At 51.1% G+C, this 21,874-nt stretch overlaps 2 protein-coding genes and 1 pseudogene across 2 annotated transcripts; 1 reads left to right on the top strand and 2 right to left on the bottom strand.

Annotated features, from left to right (window-relative positions):
* The window catches only part of LOC119308871, a 3,482-nt pseudogene extending 1,196 nt beyond the window's left edge, over positions 1-2,286 (bottom strand).
* Positions 2,287-3,362: 1,076 nt separating this feature from the next.
* On the bottom strand, positions 3,363-4,232 carry LOC119308870 (short-chain dehydrogenase ptmH-like). Its single transcript, XM_037585036.1, has one exon. It carries the CDS (start codon positions 4,230-4,232, stop codon positions 3,363-3,365), a length of 870 nt encoding a protein of 289 aa, XP_037440933.1.
* Positions 4,233-17,665: 13,433 nt separating this feature from the next.
* LOC119305005 lies at positions 17,666-18,729 on the top strand. The gene has a single exon (XM_037581650.1). It carries the CDS (start codon positions 17,929-17,931, stop codon positions 18,415-18,417), a length of 489 nt encoding a protein of 162 aa, XP_037437547.1. The 5' UTR covers positions 17,666-17,928; the 3' UTR covers positions 18,418-18,729.
* Positions 18,730-21,874: the final 3,145 nt, after the last annotated feature.

The raw sequence follows: 21,874 nt of genomic DNA, 5'->3' as shown, positions 1-21,874 counted from the left end.
TTGATAAATTAAGAATAAGAGAATTGTCCGGTTAATTTATGAAAAACCGGACGAAAACCAAAAACCTGCGTATATAGCTGCTCAAGTAACGGGGTCTTACTGGTGTGTGTGAAGAGTAGAGGGCAGCAGAAATTTGGTTCTGTCTTCTGATAAGGAAACGAACAATTGACTTGGGCGAAGAAAAACTGGTTATGGGCCCCTGATTCGGGAGCAGCCACAAAGTTAACGTGGTAGCAGTCCCTGCCCAAGGATTCCGAAGCGGACTCCACGCCACAGATAACACTCGGCACATACTTTGGTTCCTAAAACAAGCAGCAGCAAGGTAGGTCAAATGATGTAGAGATGCATGGAATATATATGCACATATGTACTGAATTAAATAAATGGAGATGAATTCAACCAAATGAAATCCGTGTTGAGATGTACCCGAGGATGCTCCAAGGCATATGTCTGCAGCGCTTCAGCAAGCCCAGAGCGAATGTATAACTGCATCTTTCTATACGATGATCTCTTTTCTAGAAGAATCTCCTTAGCCTCCTTGCAAAGTTTGGCCACCTCATTTCGAGGTTCCGGAGCCAAAGGTGGTGCAATGTCTCGGAGAATGTGCACTATTTGATCAAGAGATTCACGAGATATTACACCATCGGTACCAGTGGTAAGCAAGCGTCGTAGGTCAACCAACACTTCAGGTGTCAGGGATGCCAGGAATGATCCTAGCGCAGCAGGCTGTGGGTGTCAAGCTGCTGCAGCTGCAGCAACAAATTGTTGCAGTGTGTGCTTCTCCTTGGACAAGTCACATTGTTTGCAGCAGAGGTGCTCGATCACCCGCTGCATCGAGGATCCAGACTCAGGGTTTGCACAGACGATGGCGATGAGGCCTTCCAAGGACCGGACCTCCACGCGAAGCAAGGAGAGGGTGTCGAGGATGTCGTACACCTGGATCTCAGTGTCCGCGGGCGGGAGCGGGCACACTATGTTGTGCCAAATGGAGTTGAGGATGATGTTGGAGATGGGGTCCATGGGGCCATAGCAGTGGCCGGCGAACAGGATGTCATGGATAAGCCTGAGCCCTGCGGAGGGTAGCATGGTGAAGACTTTGAGATAGAAGGTGTGGATCATCGCGTGGAGCCTCATCTTGAGAGACTGGGTGTACTCGCAGACATCGCCGCCACAGTTGTCCAATAACCCACGCCTCTGAGAGGTTTTCACGACCTTTGTTAGACATGCTGATATCATGGATCTCTTGTTTTCAGGAGACCGCAAGGACGCGAAGTGGTTGCCATGCCGCTCGACGTTGATGGTGACCATGTCGAAGCCATCCATGGAGCTCGTGCTTTTGGAAACCTCAAATGTTCCTTCACCAGGCTTGAGGCTCCGGTAGTAGACGACTACCCCCCTCCCGCCTGGCAGCAAGTTCACCTGGAGGTCGAGAGGACCGCCATCCTGGTACCGCAACAGATCCATGATCGTATTGACATCGTCAACGGTGAGCTTCGGCCCTCCCGACTTTAGGAAAGGGGCGGCGGCGAGAAGCCGTTGACCTGGCAAGGGCGACGCTTGGAGCCGCACGAGGACGTTAGGCGCGGAATGGCACACGTGGATCGCGGCACACCTGAGCGCGGCCTGAGTCCTCTCGGAGGCCGAGTCGGGGAGCACGAGCTCCGTAGTGTACAGATCGTGCTCGACGAGCAGGACGGCGCGGGCAAGGTCGGCGCCCGCCCAGTGAAGGTAGCGGGTGGCCTGTTCTTCGGTGATGCATCCGAAGTAGCTCGTCATGAACCTGACGAGAGCCTGACAGGATGCCTGAGCAACTCTGCGCCAGGTAACCCTGCGGCAGGACGGTCCAATGGTACTACCGGACGACCAGCTATCCCTGGGCTGCGGCTGTGCCGTGCCGGCCAGCCTCTTGGACCTCCTGATCCTCTTGGCGGGCGGTTCTTCCTTTGGCTGGAAGTGGTCGCGCGGGAAGAGGGCGAGGGTGTTGAGGATGATGTTGGAGACGGGGTCCAGGAAGCCGAGGGACAGGCCGCCGTCGCGCATGGTTTCATATAGTTGATCCGCGACGGCGTCCGACATGTCTTGGACAGGCAGCCGGTCGAACGCCTCCTCGTCGAAGTCGGGGATGAGGTCGAGGAGGTCGGCCTTGAAGCTGAAGTTAGGGGGGCCGTCGCAAAACTCGCCGCCCTTGAAGTTGAAGTCTGAGGGGCCGTCACGGTCGCCGCTGTAGAGGCAGGAGAAGAGCCCCCTGCGGTCGGGAGCCGGCGGCTGGACCTTGTTGGGCGGCATCAGCTGCGGTCGGTTGATGTTCAGCCAACACTGCTAGCTGCGGCCGATCGATCGAGCGGAGACACGAGATCACAAGAGATCTTATAGCTTCCTACCAGTATACAATTCCAAATCTGTGATGTATTCTAATCCGAGCCGGACGTACACAACGTGGTTGATTCCTTCCAACAAACACACAACGGGAGTTTCAAAACACGCGCGCGCGCGACACACAGTGGACCCGCCCAATGAAGCTTCCGTGTTGGGTTTCATTTTTTTTTAAACACGGTACAGACATCATACATACGCATACCCTACCTCATACATATCCATCATTGATCTGCGGTGAGCAAAGCTCGTTGATCCACGGCCATCTTAGCCCGGCGGCTTCGGTCGGTTGATCTACCTTGCCTCTGTCAACCGATGTTGGACGGCTGACCGACTAGAGCGGCGTGGCCTTCCGCACGAGCCTGTTTGTGTGCTATGTTCTCAGCATGCGGAGACCCTTCAGCATCTCCTGGTGGAGTGTGTTTTCTCTCGCATGATCTGGCACGGCGTTCTCTCCTGGTGTTGCCCCGAGCTCACCGTACCAGATGACTCCCTTTGCTTCCTAGACTGGCTGAGCTCAGCCCTTACCATGGTGACTCAAGATAAAAGACGATGACTCTCCACCATTGCCTCCTTGACGGTCTGGTCCATTTGGCGCCACCGTAATGCGATCATCTTCGACAAGATCACTCCCTCCTCCGCCTCACTCCTGGCTGCGCGACAAGACGACACCCGTTTCTGGGTTTGTGCAGGAGCCAAAGGTTTAAGTAGTATTATCCCTGTAACATAGACCGATATCTGGGCTGAGCAACCCTTTCTATGCTCACTATGCATCTTGGACACGCCTTGTTGTGTACGTGCCCCTGATGCTTAACCTGTATGTTCTCCCCTCTCTATCAATGCAATGATACGCTGACCGTAGCGTATCCGAGAAAAAAAAAAGCTCGTTGCTGCCTCTGGGCCTCCGTCTCAGCAAAGCAAACTTGTTTAAATCCAAGAGCTTGTAGAAGTAGCGTCTGGAAAGTCGCTAAAGGTACAACTAAAGTTTGTTAGACCTTATTGAGCCCGAACCGCCTGGCGAAGAAGGCGTCACGCGCCCAGGCCGGCGACATGGCAAGCACGGCGAACAGCCCCGTCATGCTCCCGTACACGATCTCCCGCGGCGGCCTCGGCCGCATGACCCGCGCCGCCACGTGCCTCGCGAACACCGACGCTTCCGTCGCACCCGCCCCCTGCGACGCCCGCGCCCTCTCCTCGATCGCCGCCGTGAACTGACGGTACATCCCCCACTGCTGCTTCGCTCCGGCGAGCTGCGCCGTGTTGGCGTGGCCCAGGCCGGACCGCACCGCCCCGGGCACCACCTTCACGACGTGCACCCCGAACGGCGCCAGCTCCAGCCGCAACGCGTCGGTCGCTGCGTGCACCGCCGCCTTGGACGCGCAGTAGACCCCCGCCCATGGCGTGGCGGCGGTGCCGACGACGCTGCCCACGTTCACCACGCGCCCGTACCGCCGCGACGCCATGTGGGGCGCGACCGCGTGCACCAGCCGCAGCTGGCCGAGGAAGTTCACGTCCATGGTGCGCCGCACGGCCTCGCCGCTCAGCTCCGCCAGCGGGCCGGTGCAGCCGATCCCGGCGTTGTTGACGAGCACGTCGATGCGGCCGTGGTCGCGCAGCACGCGTGCCACGGCGTCGGTCACGCTTTCGTTGGAGGTGACGTCGAGCGGGAGGCGATCGACGACGACGGTGTTGTCGAGGCCGGCGAGGTCCGGGACGCGGTCAGGGATGTCGGTGGCGACGACGCGGCAGCCGAGGGTGGCGAAGGCACGACAGTACTCGTAGCCGATGCCGCCCTCGGCGCACCCCGTGATCAACACCACCGGCGCCGCCCTGCCCTCGCCCTCGTTGACGTTAGCCATGTACGATCTGATACCGATACTACGTGTGCATGTATATATAGCATACTATACTGTCTCGTACAAGATGAAGCAAACACCAATGCTATTGGCGCATGTTTGGTATGTCCGTCGAGGACGGAATATGCAGTATGGATATGCGACTGCTGTTGGCGCCTTCCACTTTCATTGATAACTCCGGCCGGCATTTGTCTGAACTCTTTATTTTTTTTTTCAAAATACTTCCAATTTATTCATATTTAATCATTGTAGCACAACGAATACTAGAAATTATAATATATTATTACATCCAGATTCATGGACCACCTAGCGACGACTACAAGCACTGAAGCGAGCCGAAGGCGCGCCGCCATCATCGCCCCTCCCTCGCCGGAGCCAGGCACAAGTTGTTGTCGTAAACTGTCGGGAAGTCGTCGTGATAGGGCCCTATAAGACGAACACACCAGAACAGCAACCACCGCCATTGAAAAGAAGTTTAGATCAGAAGGATTCAATCTGAAGACACACGAACAAAGACGAAGAAAGACCGGATCCGAGTAGATCCACCAAAGACAACCACCGACCGAATCTCGCAAGATCCGCCGGAGACACATCTCCACACACCCTCCAACGATGCTAGACGCACCACCGGAACGGGGCCTAGGCGGGGAGAACCTTATTCCATCTCCAAGAAGCCGATGTCGTCTCGTCTTCCTAAGCAGGACACAAACCCTAATTTTTTTTAAGAAACACCTAAAAACGGAGCCCTCCCGTCGGCAAGGTTCGGGATTCAACGCGCATCCATGGCCCTACGACCATAGAAGAGTGGCAGATCAGCGACGCCGTAGACGGGAGACAGAAACCCTAGATGTCCTTGGAGGAGAGAGAAGCAGGGACGAGGGAAACTGTCTGAACTCAAATTCTGTAGCTGGCATACTCGACACTTCGCCAGGGAGATACTTCTGAATTGTTCAGATTAAGACAACTTAATTTCATCACGAGACACTTGCATGCTTTTGGTTAAATAACCTACATTGCCAGCCTACGTGTATGCAAAAGGGTGTGGCTAGATCTAGCAGTCTGAGACTTAACCAAGTTTCAGTCACGTGAGAGAGCATACGAAAAAGAAGAACGAACAAATTTAGAGAAAATTTTGCATGAATCTTCACGTAAGGTCTCACGAGTGTAGCATCAACTGAGACTTGGTTAAGTCTCAACCGTCTGATATTTAGCAACCCCATATGCCAAAAATGGCACACATCGGAAATGTAGAACATGCAAATTTCTTCGTCATGCTGAACACTTCTCTTGTCTATAAACCCTAGAGAAGCAATTTTGTAGGCGCTGTCTCCGTCGGGTGTGGGAGTGAAGTCAGGCCATGATATACCGGATGAGGTTGTAGCGTTTTCCACTTTGAGCCTTTTAGTAGGGTTTCCAAGAGCTTTCTCATCTTGACGTAGTCGGCCGCGAAGGCGTCAATGGCTCATTGGCATAGTCACCTGTCAATCTTTCTTTTTGGTCATGTTAGGGTTTGCAGAATTTGTTGGCGTGGCTGTGGCAGTGGCTGTCCATATTGAGTTTGGTTCTTCTGCCTTCTCTCCACCATATCAGTGTGGACTCTAATGTCGACGTGAGGCATGTTAGTTTTTTTAAGGTTGGGTCCAAGCTGATTAATGGATCTTCTGACAGCGACATCTAGATAAGCAAAGTTATAAAATCGTTATGGTTGTACATTTCACATTAGCCATAAAAAGCTTCTCGGCCATTTGAGAAATAACAAAAGCATTCAAAATATTAGGCAGTCATAGAAGGAAAAACCTAATAGACGCCCATTGTGTGAATGTTATATCTTGCTTATAGCGAGTATAGCATTTGTCTCGCCACAGCGCGCGCATATGGGCTGGCCCATTTGCGTAGGTTGCTCGCTTGTTGCCTCTCTGTTGACGTACTGGTTTGATCTGTTCTTTTTTTGTTTCGGTTTCCTCTGGTTTTACCGGTTTCCTTCAGTTTTCTGTTTTTCTTTGTTCTCTCACCGGTTTTTTTCTTTTCTTTCACGCTTTGTAATGGTTTTTTATTTTATTTTCCTTTTTTCTTTGTTTCTTTCTTGGTTTTCACTGATTCTTTTGCCTCTCTTTCTTTCATTATTCATTTTTCTTCTCAGTTTTCTTCTTTTTCATGTGTTTCCTTCTCGTCCATTCTTGGGTTCCACTGCTTTCATTCTTCTGCATTGCATTTCTTTGGTTTTAATTTTCTTTTTTTGTGCTTTTTTTGTTTTATTGAATTTGTTCGTTTTTCTTTTGTTCTTTGTCGATTTCATCGGTTTCTATTTTGTTCAGCACATGTCTACTTTTGTTTCTGTACGCAATATACGCTTCTGGTGTACACATGAAACATTGTTTTGGTACACATTATATATTTTTCAAATACATGATGTACATTTTATATTAATATATGTTCTGAACACTTTCTTGAATACATTGTAAATTTCTTGAAAAATACACTTTGAACTTTTTATGGTAATAAACATTTTTACAAAACTACATAAACATTTTTTCACATTGTAGAAACATTTTCAAATATCTCACAATTTGTTTTAAATGCGAGAAGTACTTCTCAATTAATGATTTCGTGTTGTAGCTTATACATTAGCGTATTAGTCCCCTGATAGGCCCCATGCTGATTCGGCCCAAAGGCCTCATTGCTTGAGCTTTCAAACTCATATGATAGCTTCAACTCAAAATCGAAACAGCAATGGACATTTTTCTGTCCAAAGGTTTCTAGAACTGTAATTTTCACATCATTTCTTGTTTCCAAAAAAGAGAAAATATAAGGCTTACTGGGAAGAACAAAAATATTCAGAGTCCTCGAGCAACACTTCGTTAATCATTACAACTCCGGTAGGTGGGGTTTTCTTTAGCCGCCGGTAGGCGGGTTGGCAAGCTGCTACATACATAAGAACATTGGTAAATGGTAATTAGCCAGTTAAAATTAGTTACTTGGGTAGCCTTGTTGGTTTAGGAGAGGATTAGCTACTCGATTTGATCGACTGCGAGTTACACATAAGATGCACACTTGTTTATCGTGTATACAACATCTATCAACGACGACATTTATAGTAATGAACCAAAATGCAATCCTTTGCGTGTTCCTAATCGCCAATTAGGTGTTGTGAAGGAAAATTCAAAAAATAGGGCGGTCCGTGAGACGAGCGAATGAGCGAGCCGTTGGAGACAGGGGCGGGCGAACGGGCGTGCGCGGTGCGCGCGTCGGCGAGGCCGGCGTCGGTGACCGGCTGGCAGCTGGTGCGTAGGGGCCCGGGGAGCCCGCCGGGGCGCGGCCCGCAAGCCCCGGCCCCGGAGTCGCCGGCGGGCAGGGCGGCACGGCCGGGGGGCAGCCGCTTTTGGGCCCTTGCGGGGTCGGAGTCGGAGTCGGAGGCGGAGTCGGAGTGCGAGACGACAGATTGCGCTGCAGGGGGCCGAAGGGCGGCGCCGGCGGGACCAACGATTGGCGACTTTGTGGCGTTCGCTGCGAGGGAGCAGCCTGGGTCGGCGCGGCAGCGGCGTAGGTTCGCGCCGGGAGGTAGGGGCCACCGGGCGTTGGCGGCGCGCGTTTGGAAACCGGCGACGCCGCCCAGTGGAAACGCTGCGGCGGTGGCAGCCGGGGCCATTCGGTCCAAATTGGCGGGGCTGCTGGTTGGCGCAGGGGAGGCGTCGACGGCGGCGGCAGGCGAGCGGGAGTGGCCGCGTCTGGCCTGCACCCCCACCCCCGGCTGCACGGTGGCGGCGGCGGTGACGACGCCGGCGGCGGGGACCGGGGCAGGTGCGTCCCTGGCGATGGAACCTAGGGTTGCGGGAACCGGGTGCCGGGCCGTCGTGGGCCCTGATGGGGCGGGGCCCGTCTCGGCTTGCGCGGGGCCGCCCAGGCTGGAAGTGGCTGTGGTGGAGGGCCCGGGGCGGCCTACGCTGGGCCGAGAGCGGTCCAGCCCACCTGGTCAGCCCAGTCGCCCTGCGCTTGGGTATATATGGGTGGCAAAGGGCAGTCGGGAGCCCTGGTTAGGGTTTCCTGCTGCCAAAAGAGAAATGTGGCGCTGGGCTCACCTGGCTCGGCACATCAAGCTTGCTCCCCCACTCTCTCCCCTTCGCAGATCCTTCGCGGAGGCGGTGATGGGGGACCGGCGGGCTGAGAAGAGGCCGATGGAGGCGGCGGATCGGCGGGCGGAGAAGAGGCCGATGGAGACGGCGGATCTGGAGGCGGAGCGCAGGCGGGAGCGGGATCTGCGCGAGAAGGCGAAGAGGGCGATGCGCGACAGAGGAGATGACAGAGGCGAGAGGGAGCTTCGTGCGGCGCGGGAGGAGCGCGGCACGCAGGCGGAGCCACAGGGTCGCGAGGGGGATTGGGGTCCTCCTCCGCCATGGTGGATCCAGCAACAGCAAGAAAAGAAGCAGAGGAAGAAGGCCGCGCAGCGGCGTTGGGAGCTGGAACGCAAGGCGGTGGCGCACCCCTTGTGCGGCGGGGGTCATGGGGATCCCCTGGCACAGCAGCAGCGGGCGTCGGCCGAGGCGCGCGGGGGGGCGCCGATCCTGACAGCAAAGGGAACGGTGGGGGAGCCAATCCCGATGGAAGATGTGCCGGAGGTGGAGTGCTTCAAGTGCGGCAGACTTGGACACTACCAATCCAAGTGCACTTTCAAGCCACTATGTGTGCTGTGCAAGGAGGAGGGCCATGCCTCCGCTGCTTGCCCTTCGCGTGGCAAGGCGGTTAAGCTTCAGATTATGGGGAGTGCGATTACGGGAGAGGGCTTCTTTTGTCTCGAATTTGCTGAAGATGCGGAGGAGGAACGACCGGTGGACCAGAAGGTGGCTAATGCGGCAATCCTCTCGGCGGACCCGGGCAAACTTAACCTAAAGATTCTGAAACAGGAACTCAAGAACATCGTCACGAGTGATTGGGACTGGCAGGTTACGCAGGTGGGGGACGATGACTTCCTGGTGGTGTTCCCCTCTGCGGATCTTCTGCACATGGCCAAGTCAAGTGGAAAACTTTTCCTCCCCTCTCATGACATAACCGCAAGGGTGCGGGACAGACCGTATGAGGTGATCCAACCGATGAGCATGCCGGAAGTGTGGGTTAAGCTTCACGGCATCCCACAAAAACACCGTAGGGAGGATAGGGTCAAGGAAGGCTTTAAGATGCTGGGGCGCCCAATTGTGGTGGATGAAATGTCGCTTATCCGGTTGGGGCCGGTAAGGATGAAACTTGCTTGCAAGGCACCAGAGAAGTTGAATGGCACGGTGGAAGTTTGGTTTAACCATGAAGGGTATCAAGGTAAGGTCGAGGTGGAGCGGCCGAACCCGCGTAGGGGCGTGGGTGGCGCGGGGTCGGGTGTGGGGGGCTCGGGCTCGGGCTCGGGCGCGCCCCAGCCTCCACTCCCACCCAAAGAGGGGGCCACGGATCCGGCGGGTCCTTGTGTTGACAAAGGCAGGTCAGAGGCTGGGTAGGGCTCTGGGCAGCAGCGTTTGGATGTGGTTATGGGAGGGGAAGAAGAGGATCTCGAAGACAGCATGCTGGACACCTCCATTGACACAGAGACATGGAACCAGTTGGGCGTGATGGAAGGGCAGGCGATGGTGGTGGCGACCCAGGACACGGCAGTTAGCGGCCCGAACCTGGCGCGTGACTTGGCAGGTGCCTTTGACGAGTACGGATCCAACTTACCGCAGCTGCTACCTACACCTCGCCCCTCTTTGGTCCTGGCGTTGGGGACAGTGGTTGGCGCAGGGCTGGAGGGGGGGAGGACTGCAATTCCCTCCTCTCCGTTGGCGGCGCAGGCCGGGGTTGCTGAGCTCAACAAGGATAGCCCTACTCCTGGCTCCGGAAAGCGGGGCTCCGGGGGAGCGGGCAGGCCACCCAAGAAGACGGCGGGCAGGAAGCCGGGTCCCAAGACCGCGGCTCAGCCTGCTGCAAGCATGGCGGCGTCCCTGCGTGGCGAGCTGGGGTCGGAGTTGGCGGCGGGTGATGTGGGCTGCAAGGCGAAGCGCTCCAAGGCCACGCCGGTGGCGACGCGGGAACCAAGCACTAGGGCGAAGGCCAAGCTGGGGGATCTGTCTTCTCTGGAGAGCGCGAAGCTGAGGGTAGCGGACAAGAACTTGGACGTGTCAGGTAACCCCCTTCCCTCTTTTACAATTCTCAGCGCATTCTCAGACGACCATCTTGCGTCGATTTTACTTGATAGTGGAGTGGAGCTGGGGTCTAGCTCTGCTGATATTATCCCGTTAGTCCGGGCGCGTGAGGAGGCTCAGGCTGCCTTGGCCGAGGCGGCAGTGCGTTGCCAGGCCTCGGATGCACAGGAAAACTGCCCAGGGGGGCAGTTGGTGGTGGTGGTGCCAGAAGGGGAAGCAGAGCTGAGGGAAGGCTCTGACTTACCCTCTTCCAGTCGTGTGCCGGCTAGGAAGCGCGTGCAAAAGGCGGTGAGCTCGCGAGGAGTTCGCCTCCGTAACCGAGTGTTGTAATGCGATTTTTATTCTGGAATATTCGGGGTTGTGGGCACGTAGGGCGTCGCACGCAGCTCTGGGAATATATGGCCAAGGAGCGCATCGATATAGTTTCGTTACAGGAAACCATTAAGGCCGACTTTGCGCATAGGGATCTTCTGGCGATTGATCCTTTACAGTGGTTTAACTGGCGTTGGGTGCCTTCTGCGGGCCATTCGGGTGGCCTGCTCATGGGTTGTAATGAGGACGTTTGTGAGGTCCTGGCGTGGGATTTTGGGGTTTTTTGCATTATGGCCACGGTTAGGCAGCGGGCTTTGAACCTGGTGTGGGCTGTCATTGGGGTTTATGGGCCTGCGGATCACTCGAGGTCGGCAGGCTTCCTAGATGAGGTTTCCGCGATGGTAGGGGCCAAGCGGGCAGCGAACCTCCCGGTCATTGTGGGAGGAGATTTTAACTTGATCCGAGCGGGGTCGGATAAGAACAATGGCAATGTGGACTGGGCTAGGGTGTCCCTTTTCAACGATGCTATTGCGGCAGCCTCGCTTCGGGAGGCTGCTCGGACCGGAGCGAGATTTACATGGACCAACAAACAGCTCCGCCCGGTTAGGTCAGTTCTTGATCGTGTCTTCTTCACCCCGGAGTGGGAAGCGCTTTTTCCGATGTGCTCTTTAGTGGCCGAAACTAGGATCGGATCTGATCACATCCCTCTGATCTTCTCCTCAGGGGAGGAGCAGAGGCGCCGTAGCAGCATATTCTTTTTCGAATCTGCCTGGTTCGAAGCAGAGGGCTTCGAGGCCATGGTGCATGAGCGGTGGGCGCCCATTGTGTCGCAGGTGGGCCCCCAAAGGGGCCCGGCTGAGTTTTGGTCTGCGGCGGCAGCTAAGCTCCGCGCTTTCCTTAGGGGATGGGGAGCGAATTTTGGTAGCGAATCCAAAAAGAAGCGGGCCAAGATTTTGGCCCAAATAGCAACGCTTGATGCGGAAGCAGATGTGCGCATGTTCTCCGAGCAGGAGTGGGCGCTGCGATATGCGCTGTAAGAACAAGTGCTCTCCATCCTGAGAGCGGAAGAGGAGTACTGGCGCCGTAGGGGCGGCATCAAGTGGGTGACCAAAGGTGACGCAAACACAGGGTACTTCCATGCGTTCGCCAATGGGAGAAAACGTAAAGGTTCTATTCTACGCCTTAACCACGGGGATAGGGTTTTGATCACCCAGGCAGAGATTTGCAATCACATTTATGATTTCTTCATTGGCCTGTTGGGGACGGCTGAGGAGAAGCAGCTATGCCTTCGGGAGGATTTGTGGGGTCCTCACGAACGGGTTTCTCAGGAAGAAAACGCAGGACTTGTCTTGTCTTTTCTGCCGGAGGAGATTGATCGTGCGCTGTCTTCCATGAAGATGGGCACGACCCCGGGGCCTGATGGGTGGCCGGTGGAGTTCTTCAAAAAATTCTGGCCTAGCTTAAAACATGTGTTCCACGCAATTATCAATGGCTTCGCGTTGGGACAGGTGGACTTGGCTCGTTTAAATTTTGGGGTGATTAGTCTTATCCCCAAAGTTAAGGGCGCGGACAGCATCAGGTTAGTTAGGCCTATCACGCTCATTAATGTGCCATTCAAGTTGTGCGCCAAAGCCTATGCTGTCAGGCTGACTCCTATTGCTCAAAGGGTGATCAGTAGGAGTCAGACTGGGTGCATCAAGGGGCGCAATATATTGGAGGGACCAGTGGCGCTTGCGGAGATCGTGCATGAGCTTAAACGTACGAAAGGGCAAGGAGTATTGCTCAAACTTGACTTCGAGAAAGCCTATGACCGCGTGAGCTGGGAGTTTGTGCGGGAGGCGCTGCTCAAAAAGGGTTTTGACGCAGGCTTTGTTCATAGGATGATGCACTTGATTAGCTGTGAGAATACAGCGGTGTCGATCAACGGGGAGATGGGTAAATTTTTCCGTAACAAAAGGGGTCTTCGGCAAGGAGACCCTAGCTCCCCTTTGATCTTTAACTTTGTGGCAGACGCACTTGCTGCGATGGTCGCGAGGGCCCGAGGGGCGGGTCACGTGAAAGGCGTAGTGCCACACCTCATCCGGGGGGGGGGGGTGACGCATCTGCAATACGCGGATGATACAATGCTGTTATTTCAGCCTGATGATCACAACATCGCTACTATCAAGCTGCTCCTCCTAGCTTTTGAAATGCTATTAGGGCTTAAGATTAATTTCCTCAAAAGTGAGGTAATTATAATGGGATTGGACTAGCTCGAACGTGTCCGAATAGCCAATCTCCTTAATTGTAAACTAGGGAGTTTTCCAATTAAGTACCTAGGGCTACCGATCGCGCCTAAAAACCTTACCATCTCCGAATGGGAACCGTTGTATGGTAAGGTTGCCAATAGGGTTAGCCCATGGCGGGGACGCTTTATGTCTTCGGCGGCTCGGTTAATTCTTACCAACTCGAGCCTGTCTTTCCTCCCTCTTTTTACGATGGGGATGTTCTTGTTAGCTGATGGGGTGCATGGGAAGTTAGATACGCCGCGCTCAAAATTCTTTTGGGAAGGAGCGGGTCACAAAAGGAAATACCATATGTTAAAATGGGCGGCGGTCTGCCGACCTAAGAAGCATGGTGGGATAGGGATCACTAATTCTAAACTTATGAACGTGACGCTGCTATCAAAATGGTGGTGGAAGCTAGCGGCTAAGGAAGAGGGTCTGTGGGCAGACCTTCTGCGGGCCAAATACTTCCCGGACGGGGATGTATTTAACGCCAAGGCTTCGGGCTCGCCGTTTTGGAATGGGCTCCAGGCGGTTAGACCAGCCTTCTCGCTGGGGGCGAGATTTGAGGTGAATAGCGGCAACTCGACTAGGTTCTGGTTGGATCGCTGGTTGGGTGACAAGCCGCTTTGGCAGGAGTTCCCGCAGTTATATCAGGTGACGGCGGACCCGCTACTCAGGGTGGGAGAGGCTCTTCGCGCTACGCCGCCTTTGATTAACTTTCGGAGACAGTTGAATGCGGCGGAATTAGCAAGTTGGGGCTTGCTTCAGGCGCGGCTGGAACAAATTTCGGTAAATCTAGATGAGGATACGGTTTCTTGGGACCTCTCCGTGTCTCGGAAATTCTCAGTGAAGTCCCTTTACAATAAGCTGACAGAGGGCACTGCGTTGGATACTGCCAGGAACCTTTGGAAGGCTAGGGTGCCGTTAAAGATTAAGATCTTTATGTGGCAGTTATTTCGCAATAGGCTTCCGACGGCGGAGAACGTAGCTAAACGGAATGGGCCTTCGGACGGGACGTGCGTGGTATGTGAGTCGCTAGAGGACGCGAACCACGCCATGTTCCAATGCGCTCTGGCCCGCTTTACCTGGAGCGCAGTGCGACAGGTTTACCAACAGAATTGGAATCCTAGCACTGGATCTGAGCTTCTGGCTATTTTACAGGCACAGAGGGGTGCCAAGGCCAGGATATTGTGGACCTGCGTAGGGGCCTTACTCTGGTCCCTTTGGACTGTGCGTAATAAAATGACTATGGAACATAAGTTTCCTTCCAATCCTACTGATGTTATCTTCAAATGCCATTTATTTTTACAGAGTTGGGCACCGCTGGGGAAGCAAGGTGATGCAGACCATTTGAAGAGCACTATGGAGAAGATCGCTACATGTATCCCAAGGCTGCGGCAAGCGAATTGAAGCGTATCTTGTTCCTCTAGGGTCTTGTTTGTGAGCTAGAGTGGGTCGGGTCCCCTCTTAGTTTGTTGTTTTCATTATGGCGTGCGTGGCTGTTGTAGCCTATTAAGACTGTGGTGTTATGTGTGGTATGTGGCGTGCAAACCTTGGATGCTGCCTAAGTGGCTTTATTAATTTAAAGTCGGACGCGTCTAGCGTCTTCGTTCCAAAAAAAAAATTAGGTGACCCAAGTGCCAAGATGTATACGTCTCCAAGTCCTCACCAAACCAGATATATGTAGCAAATTATAAGATAGGGTACCTGGAACGTTTAGTTTATATGCTAGTACTTCTCAGTCACAATTTTGAATATATGTTTAATTTTCCTGGACAAGGGAAGTCAACATTCCGGATCAACCTTCCATAAACATTGTAATCTCAGCTCGTAGGCTGGTATGAGGAACATTCATCGTGTAATAATATTTAACGCTGGCAATCTCAGTCACACCGTTGGCATCGTGCGTTAATTTACGAAGACTAATATACACTGATAATCAAATAATCGGCCCTCGCAAAAAATGATGAACAAATAATTACCAACTCAAATTTTATTTCCTCTCGGATTTGTGTTTTGCAAGCTTAATCTCTCAAGTAATCTGAATAGTCTGTTTAAAATCATTAAGAGTGTCAATTTTCTAGCTAATCATTTGCTAGTATTTTGTGGATTTGCTAGCTCATCCGTTTAGAAGCATGCCATTAGCAGTCAACGTAGCCATTTTGGCGTTTTGCATGGCCTTCTCCAATACTCCCTCTGTCCGGAAATACTTGTCATTCAAATGGATGTATCTAGATGTATTTTAGTTTTAGATACATCAATTTTCATTCATTTTGATGACAAGTAATTTCGGACGGAGGGAATACATGACAAGGAATTCTTCATTCTTTTTTCGCGTGGAGTACATGACAAGGATTTACCAACCACCTTGATAGCTGCAAACCGTATGAATGCTTTTCCAATACCTGCTCTTCCTTTTGGCGACTGAACATATGTGCGTGTTTTCTTCGTTGCTTCCAATTAGTAGTACTAGTAAACTAGTAATTGATTATTTAAACAGCTGAAAAAGCAGAAATAAAAGATTGTATATAATGGGCGGCTTAATTCGTTGACCAACATGTAGCAAAACCACACCGACGCAGCAGTTTCCATCGAAAAGAAAAAAGAACACCATGTAGCAAGACAAAATCACCAACTTTTCTTTCACGTGAATTCGCCAACTTGTTGGTAAATGGTTTATAAAATGTGTGGAAGAAATTTGAAAAACCCGAAGTTAATCATGAAAGTAACAAATAGTTGGTTAATTTTGTTCCCAAATCAAGTTAGTACTGGTTCGCTCTATTGTTCTTTATACATGTATAAAACATATACTAAGAACTTGGACATGCATATGGTCAAGTAATGGCCCATGCTTTGACACCTACGTTGTAACTTAGTACAGTTACTAGTACTAACTAATCAGTTACTAGGGGAGCTCAATTGCATTCAGTACAAAATCATTAAAATTTAAAACTCTTTTTTTTTTGCTCGTAAGGCAATTTCTCGTGGGGTTCCCGGGCGGTGACCTGATTTTTCACCCGGTAACCAAATCCATGAATGTGCTCCACTACTAATCAAAACCATAAAACAAATACCTAATTATGCATATGTTTAAGTCATAATGGAATGCGCTTTGACTCTTGCGTTGTAACTTAGCACGGTTTCTGTAGTTAATTACTGGAGGAGTTCCAATCGCAATGATGTCTTCCTGGTCTTGATGTAAGATTGGAATTACGCAGCCAAATAAGCATCTGACCCTACACATCCTTTTCCAATATATAGCCACCAAAGGCTTCAGATAAAAATATAGCCACCAATCCAAGCAGCCAATCTCTTGCAGTTGTAGAAACGCAATGTTGTACACTTACACAACACCATTACTTTCATATGTTTTTGGTTGGGAAAAAACTGCTAAAAGACAAGGTAGGGACTGGGTAAATGCATACGCATGCATGGTCAAGCCATCAGCGTTGAAGTCCATCTACCATACCAACATGCAATTCCCTGCGGTTAACTTCAACCACACCCTCTATAGCTACTGTTTTCTTACCATCTCTTATTTTCTTATTTTTTTCCCATGGACTTTCAAGACCATAATAAAAAAAGCATGATAATATGCATCTCATTTATTCATCATAAAGATTATAGTATAAGCTATGTACACATCGACCTGACAAAACTGAAAAGATAGCAGAACGCTAGCCTTTGTAGAAAGAAACACCAGCCAGGAAGAAAAAAAATACAATCAAGACCGAAGAATCCTCTGAGCTTGACACTAACACCCATCACTTGCCTCTGGCACCACTACAGGAGCCATCAAAGAAAAAGAAAAAATGAATCACCTTCCCACCCGAGCTTGACGTGGCTCCATTGCTTATATGCAGCTCTACGGACCTCCAAGATGACTCACCAAAGACGAAATCATTACCATTGAACGAAAGTAGAGTAGGCCAACACCACGGACAAGCCATCGAACTCCATATCTGGCACCCCTACATGACCATGACTAAGACATTAGAGGAAGAAACCATACCTGATATCCACAAACCATGAACCCGGCACACGATCCACCATCTTTCAGATGCCATTGATGCATACCGCAATCAGAATCCTCTCTTGGACTACCTTCTAAGCTCCTGGCCAATGCTGGAGCAAACATTGTCACAACGGCAGAGCCCGAGGACACAAGTCCACCACGAGGATGCCGCTGCCACATCATCCTTACTTGAACGGTCTGATTTTCAGACCCACCCCCAACCATATATAGGACCGTACGGCTCGTCGGAGAAGGATCTGAAGAATCTTTATTCAGCGCCGCCATCACCGCTGCTGAAGCCAAGACAATGAACAATGTAAAAACTAAAACTACTAGGGCCTAAAGCGATCCACGCGCGTCCTCACCACTGACGACCGAGATCGTCGGCAGAGGGGAGCCCCCGGAGTACGGCGCTGGAGGAACTCTCCTTGCGGCGGGCACCGGCAAGATCGCCTTTCTTTCTTCGAGAGGGAGAAAGAAAACGATGCACCTTCTTAGCAAGAGATTACCACAATAACAAATTTAATACTACATCATTAACACGCGCGTACAAGAATAGAATACGGTTGCAAAGTACTACTAGTACTAGTACTAGTACAAACAACCCTTGGTCTCCCGCCATTCGTATGCATATATACAACCCGATCCCTAGAGCCGTCCCTCCACTGCCACTAAGTAATATCCATTTAGTTGGGCCATGCACACGTTTGGCATGCATGTACGCATGATGCATTCATGATCCATAAGCCCTCTCCTCTCCACTCCCTCGATCGCCCCACCACTTCCTCAAAAACCAACCACCTTCGTCCTCTTTCCCTTCTTCGTCTTGCTCACGCCAAGAAGCGCGGCAAGAAACCGTTGGTCCGTACCAGCACGACAGGCCGGCCGGTGGTGATTAGTTAGCTAGCTATCTGCCGGTGGCTCTTTGCCCTTGTGTACGTACATACATGGGGCAGGAAGAGGAAGCCCTGACCGTGGCCTTCGAGTGGGAGCGTGTGGAGGGCATGCCGGAGAGCCCGAGGAAGGCGCCGGTGGTCCTGTCGTGGGAGCTCGAGCCGGCCGTGAAGAAGCCGGTCTCGACGCTTGAAGCACGTGGTGGTGGTGGCATGCGGGAGGGCCACAGGAAGGTGCCGGCGCTGGCGAGGCGGCTCTCGGTGCCGCCGCCGCCGGGCAGGCCGGCTGCTAGGGGCTACTCGAGGGCCGTCCGGCCGGAGGACGACCCGTTCCTGGCGGCTTACCTGGCGTGCACCAAGAGCGTCGCCGACGACGGGAAGAAGAAGACCGGCGGCGCCGCGCGGGAGCCCAAGGGTCAGAGGCGGTGGGGCGTGCTCGGGCGTGGGCTGGGCGTGCTGTCCTGCAAGCGGTACAACGGCGTGATGGAGCAGAGCATGGTGAGGCTGGCCAAGCTGCCCGAGCTGGATCCCAGGGATGCTTAATACAGTACTAGTAATTATCTCCCAATCCATCATCTTCATCTTGTTGGATTCTTCTTCTTTGTCATGCATGGTTTGCACTAGTTTCTTTCTGGTCAAGGTTAATTAGTAGTAGCGGTGTGATAAACTTTGGTGATTAGGAGAAGTAGAAAGTTTGATTCATCAGGGAAAAGAAGACACACTTAATTTGCATGTGTGGTGAAGACTGAAGAGGAAGGATGCATCATCATCTCAATCTTCATCTTAATTTCTATTGCTGTGGGTTCAGATTTCAGAACATCAGATTATTGTGGGAGCCGCATAAGCATTTTGTTCCTTCTTCTCTGTGATGGATGGATGGATAGATTGATTTCCATGACACTGACTCTCTGCCCTGCACTTGAAATTTTCTCCCTGTCAGTGTCAACTCGACAGTGACATGCCGAGGTTGACCGAGACTTGGAACATTCCATTGCTAATTTCTTGTGTCTGTGTCCATTGTGTAGATAGGAATATGAGGCCCTGATTATTGGTAGCAACATAAAGGTCAGTTATAGATTAGGTAGGGGGTCTAGTCACAAGCACAACTGCTACCGCGGTCTATCTGCAAGTTGCAGATAGTACCTGAATCTCACAAGTGCAGTGCAACAGAGGCTGGTCCATAGTAACTTAGTAGTACTAGCTGGAAACTACCTCCGTCCGGGTTTATTGGTTCTCATTGTATTTCGTATCAAATTTTGATTATAGATTAAACTAACAAAATGTTCACGCATGTCACCAAACATTATATTTTTGAAAACTATGTTCAAATACGAATCCAATGAAATAATTTTTCTTGACATGCATTAACATTTTGTTAGTTAAATCTTTAGTCAAAATTTGGCACAAACTATAAAGGGGACCTATAAACCAGGACGGAAGTAGTAAGTTACAGACCAGAGGGAAACCTATGGCCCAGTGATACTGCCTGTATCCATTTTCTCTGACCATTTCCATGCCGTGAGATAATAGCTAAGACAGGGCACATTTCTCAGGGGAGAGAAGGACATGACCCAGACAAGGACCTCCCTTCCTTCCCTTGATTTTTCCTTGGCTGACAGAGGAATTTCAGTTATGGGCTTGGCCACTTAGGGTTCGAACGGTCAACGAAAAAAGAGAGGGAACATTACACACTTTGAAACATCTTGCGGCGATCTTGAACATTCTATCTTTGAATGTTCCTTCGTTAATTTCTTGACTTTGTGATCATTGTGTGAGAAGGAATATACTCCTATGCGTATGTGTATATGAAGCACTGATTGGTAGTAGTACTCTCTGAACCACGAGTGCAACTGACCAATGGCACACTGGTAGTTCGTTAGAGACCAAGGAAATATATCATTAAGTGATGGCACATTCCTTTTCTCTGACCATTTATTTTCATAGATAAGGACACAATTATTTTCATTGGATACAAGTTTTTGGATTGAAAGCCATATCAACTGAAGGTCTGCTTATCCTTGGAGGGCATCAAAGACGTCAGAGAAGTGGCCGCCAGATGCTCCTGGTGTGGTGTGAGAGATGGTCCAGACAAGGACATTCTCTGGTTATGTTTTTCCATGGCTGACAGAGAGGTTTCAAGCTCGGGCATGGACAAAGGTACATCAAACAAATAGGCATGTGTCATAACCCGGCGCCAACCGGTCCCTATTGACGGTTGGAGAAACTTTGGAAACAATCGGCGACATGGACATGGCATGTATCCACGATGCCACGACAATGGAAACAAACTCCGAAAAACATAGCTCGAGAAACAAAGACGACAAAGATATGATGGCGCGATTCTCAAGCCGAATAGCTGATTTTGATCAAAGATTTATCCACAGCTGGGTGGACTAGTAGTCGAAAAAGAGAGTTTATCCAGTTAACGAGGGAAACCAAACAGAAAAATCATACAAAGACGCAGTTAACTAAGAAACCCGGCAAAAAACAACACACGCCTGTAGCTATCAAGGCGCGTCATCCGATGTTTATCGAATTAGAATTGGAAATCATGTGCCACATAGCGTTTGTTTGCCCTCAAACTTTTTCAAATGGGTGAAGCATTGCGTGTCCAAATTTGAATGAAAACATTGTAATATTTATTTATACTTGGGCTTGTGGTTACGGCTTGGCACTAATTTTCCTTTCGCCAGCCTACTCGTTCCAAGTTGCATGGGTTTTTCTTTGTGCTAGCTTGTGTGTGGCTGTTTGTGTGTGCCTCCCTTACTCAGAAAAAGAAAAGGTGAAGACGGGGAAGCTGAAGTTTGTGGGGCCATCCCCAACTGACGTGCCACATTGGAAATCCGTCTGCCGTTTATGGTGGGCTTGTTCTTCTTCAGCTCACAAAGCAACTCCGTTGGGCTAATTTTCGTGTTTCGACACTTTTTCGAAACTTGATCCTGCCTTGCAAAAATTTCGAGATATGACCCTTTTCTTACCAACAGGGTCCATGGCGGTAGGTTAACAGGCTACCGCCAAGGTCCTTGGCGGTACGGTTGCACGCCCTACCGCAAACTTTTCTTAAGTATGAAGCACAGTACATGCTCACACCTACCGCCGGGCACCTTGATAGTAGGGTTGTACAGGCTACCGCCAGCCTGTTTGGCGGTAGAGGTGTCTCCTACCGCCAAGGTCTCTAGCGGTAGGCTGTTACACCTTACCGCCATGGACCCTGGCGGTAAGAAAAGCATCAAATCTTGAAATTTTTGCAAGACAGGGTCAGATCTCGATCAAGTTTCGAAAAAGGGTCAAAACACAAAATTTAGCCATTCTGTTGCCCCTTCACATTCGGGTGTGTTTGATCTTCATGTCCCTTCCCTCCAGCGATATTTTGTCGACGGCGGTTGACGGTTGCTTTTCTTCTCGCTTTGCCTTGCTTGGATCTATGTGTGGTGTTGTAGACCGTATTTCGTATGAACATGAAGCAGCCTTTTCTCAAAAAAGGAAAGGCAAAAGAAAAAGAAAAGACAGTTTGGGTGTGTCCATTCTTCAGTTTTATTTTCCATATATTTGGACCGCAACTCTGTTCTCGCGGGTCGCCACCAGTTTTGGATAGGAGAAGTAGATATAGAAGAGAAAAAGAAAACACCACTTTGTATGCAAGAGATCTGCAGCAGTCTTCATCTTCCTATCCCATGGGGTCATCACATGCATGCGTGTGTATTCTCTCTCCATGAATCTTGTTTCCTCTCTGTCGTGGATTGATTGATTACCATGACAGTTGACACTGACCGTGTGAGGCCTGGACATGTGATCTTGTGTCGACCAAGACTTGGACTTTCCGTTGTTTGACACTTCTTGTGTTTGTGTTTGTGTTGTTCACTTTGTATCACATGCAGAGGACTATATATATTTGAAGCACTGATGAGGAGGTTCTACTCCTGCAGTTGATCGGCCTAGCAAGTGCAGTGCAGGTTCTGGGATATGTGAATCACATGTGCAGTTCAACTGCCAGAAGCAC

Source organism: Triticum dicoccoides, chromosome 5B (assembly GCF_002162155.2).
Source record: "Triticum dicoccoides isolate Atlit2015 ecotype Zavitan chromosome 5B, WEW_v2.0, whole genome shotgun sequence".
NCBI classification, from domain to species: domain Eukaryota; kingdom Viridiplantae; phylum Streptophyta; class Magnoliopsida; order Poales; family Poaceae; genus Triticum; species Triticum dicoccoides.
Note: the sequence above shows the minus strand (reverse complement) of the source record. Positions and strands in the feature narration are given on the sequence as shown.

What these genes read in the sequence shown, in the direction of transcription:
- LOC119308870 (XM_037585036.1), bottom strand. Translation starts at nt 4,232, where the DNA reads ATGGCTAACGTCAACGAGGGCGAGGGCAGGGCGGCGCCGGTGGTGTTG.
- LOC119305005 (XM_037581650.1), top strand. Translation starts at nt 17,929, where the DNA reads ATGGGGCAGGAAGAGGAAGCCCTGACCGTGGCCTTCGAGTGGGAGCGT.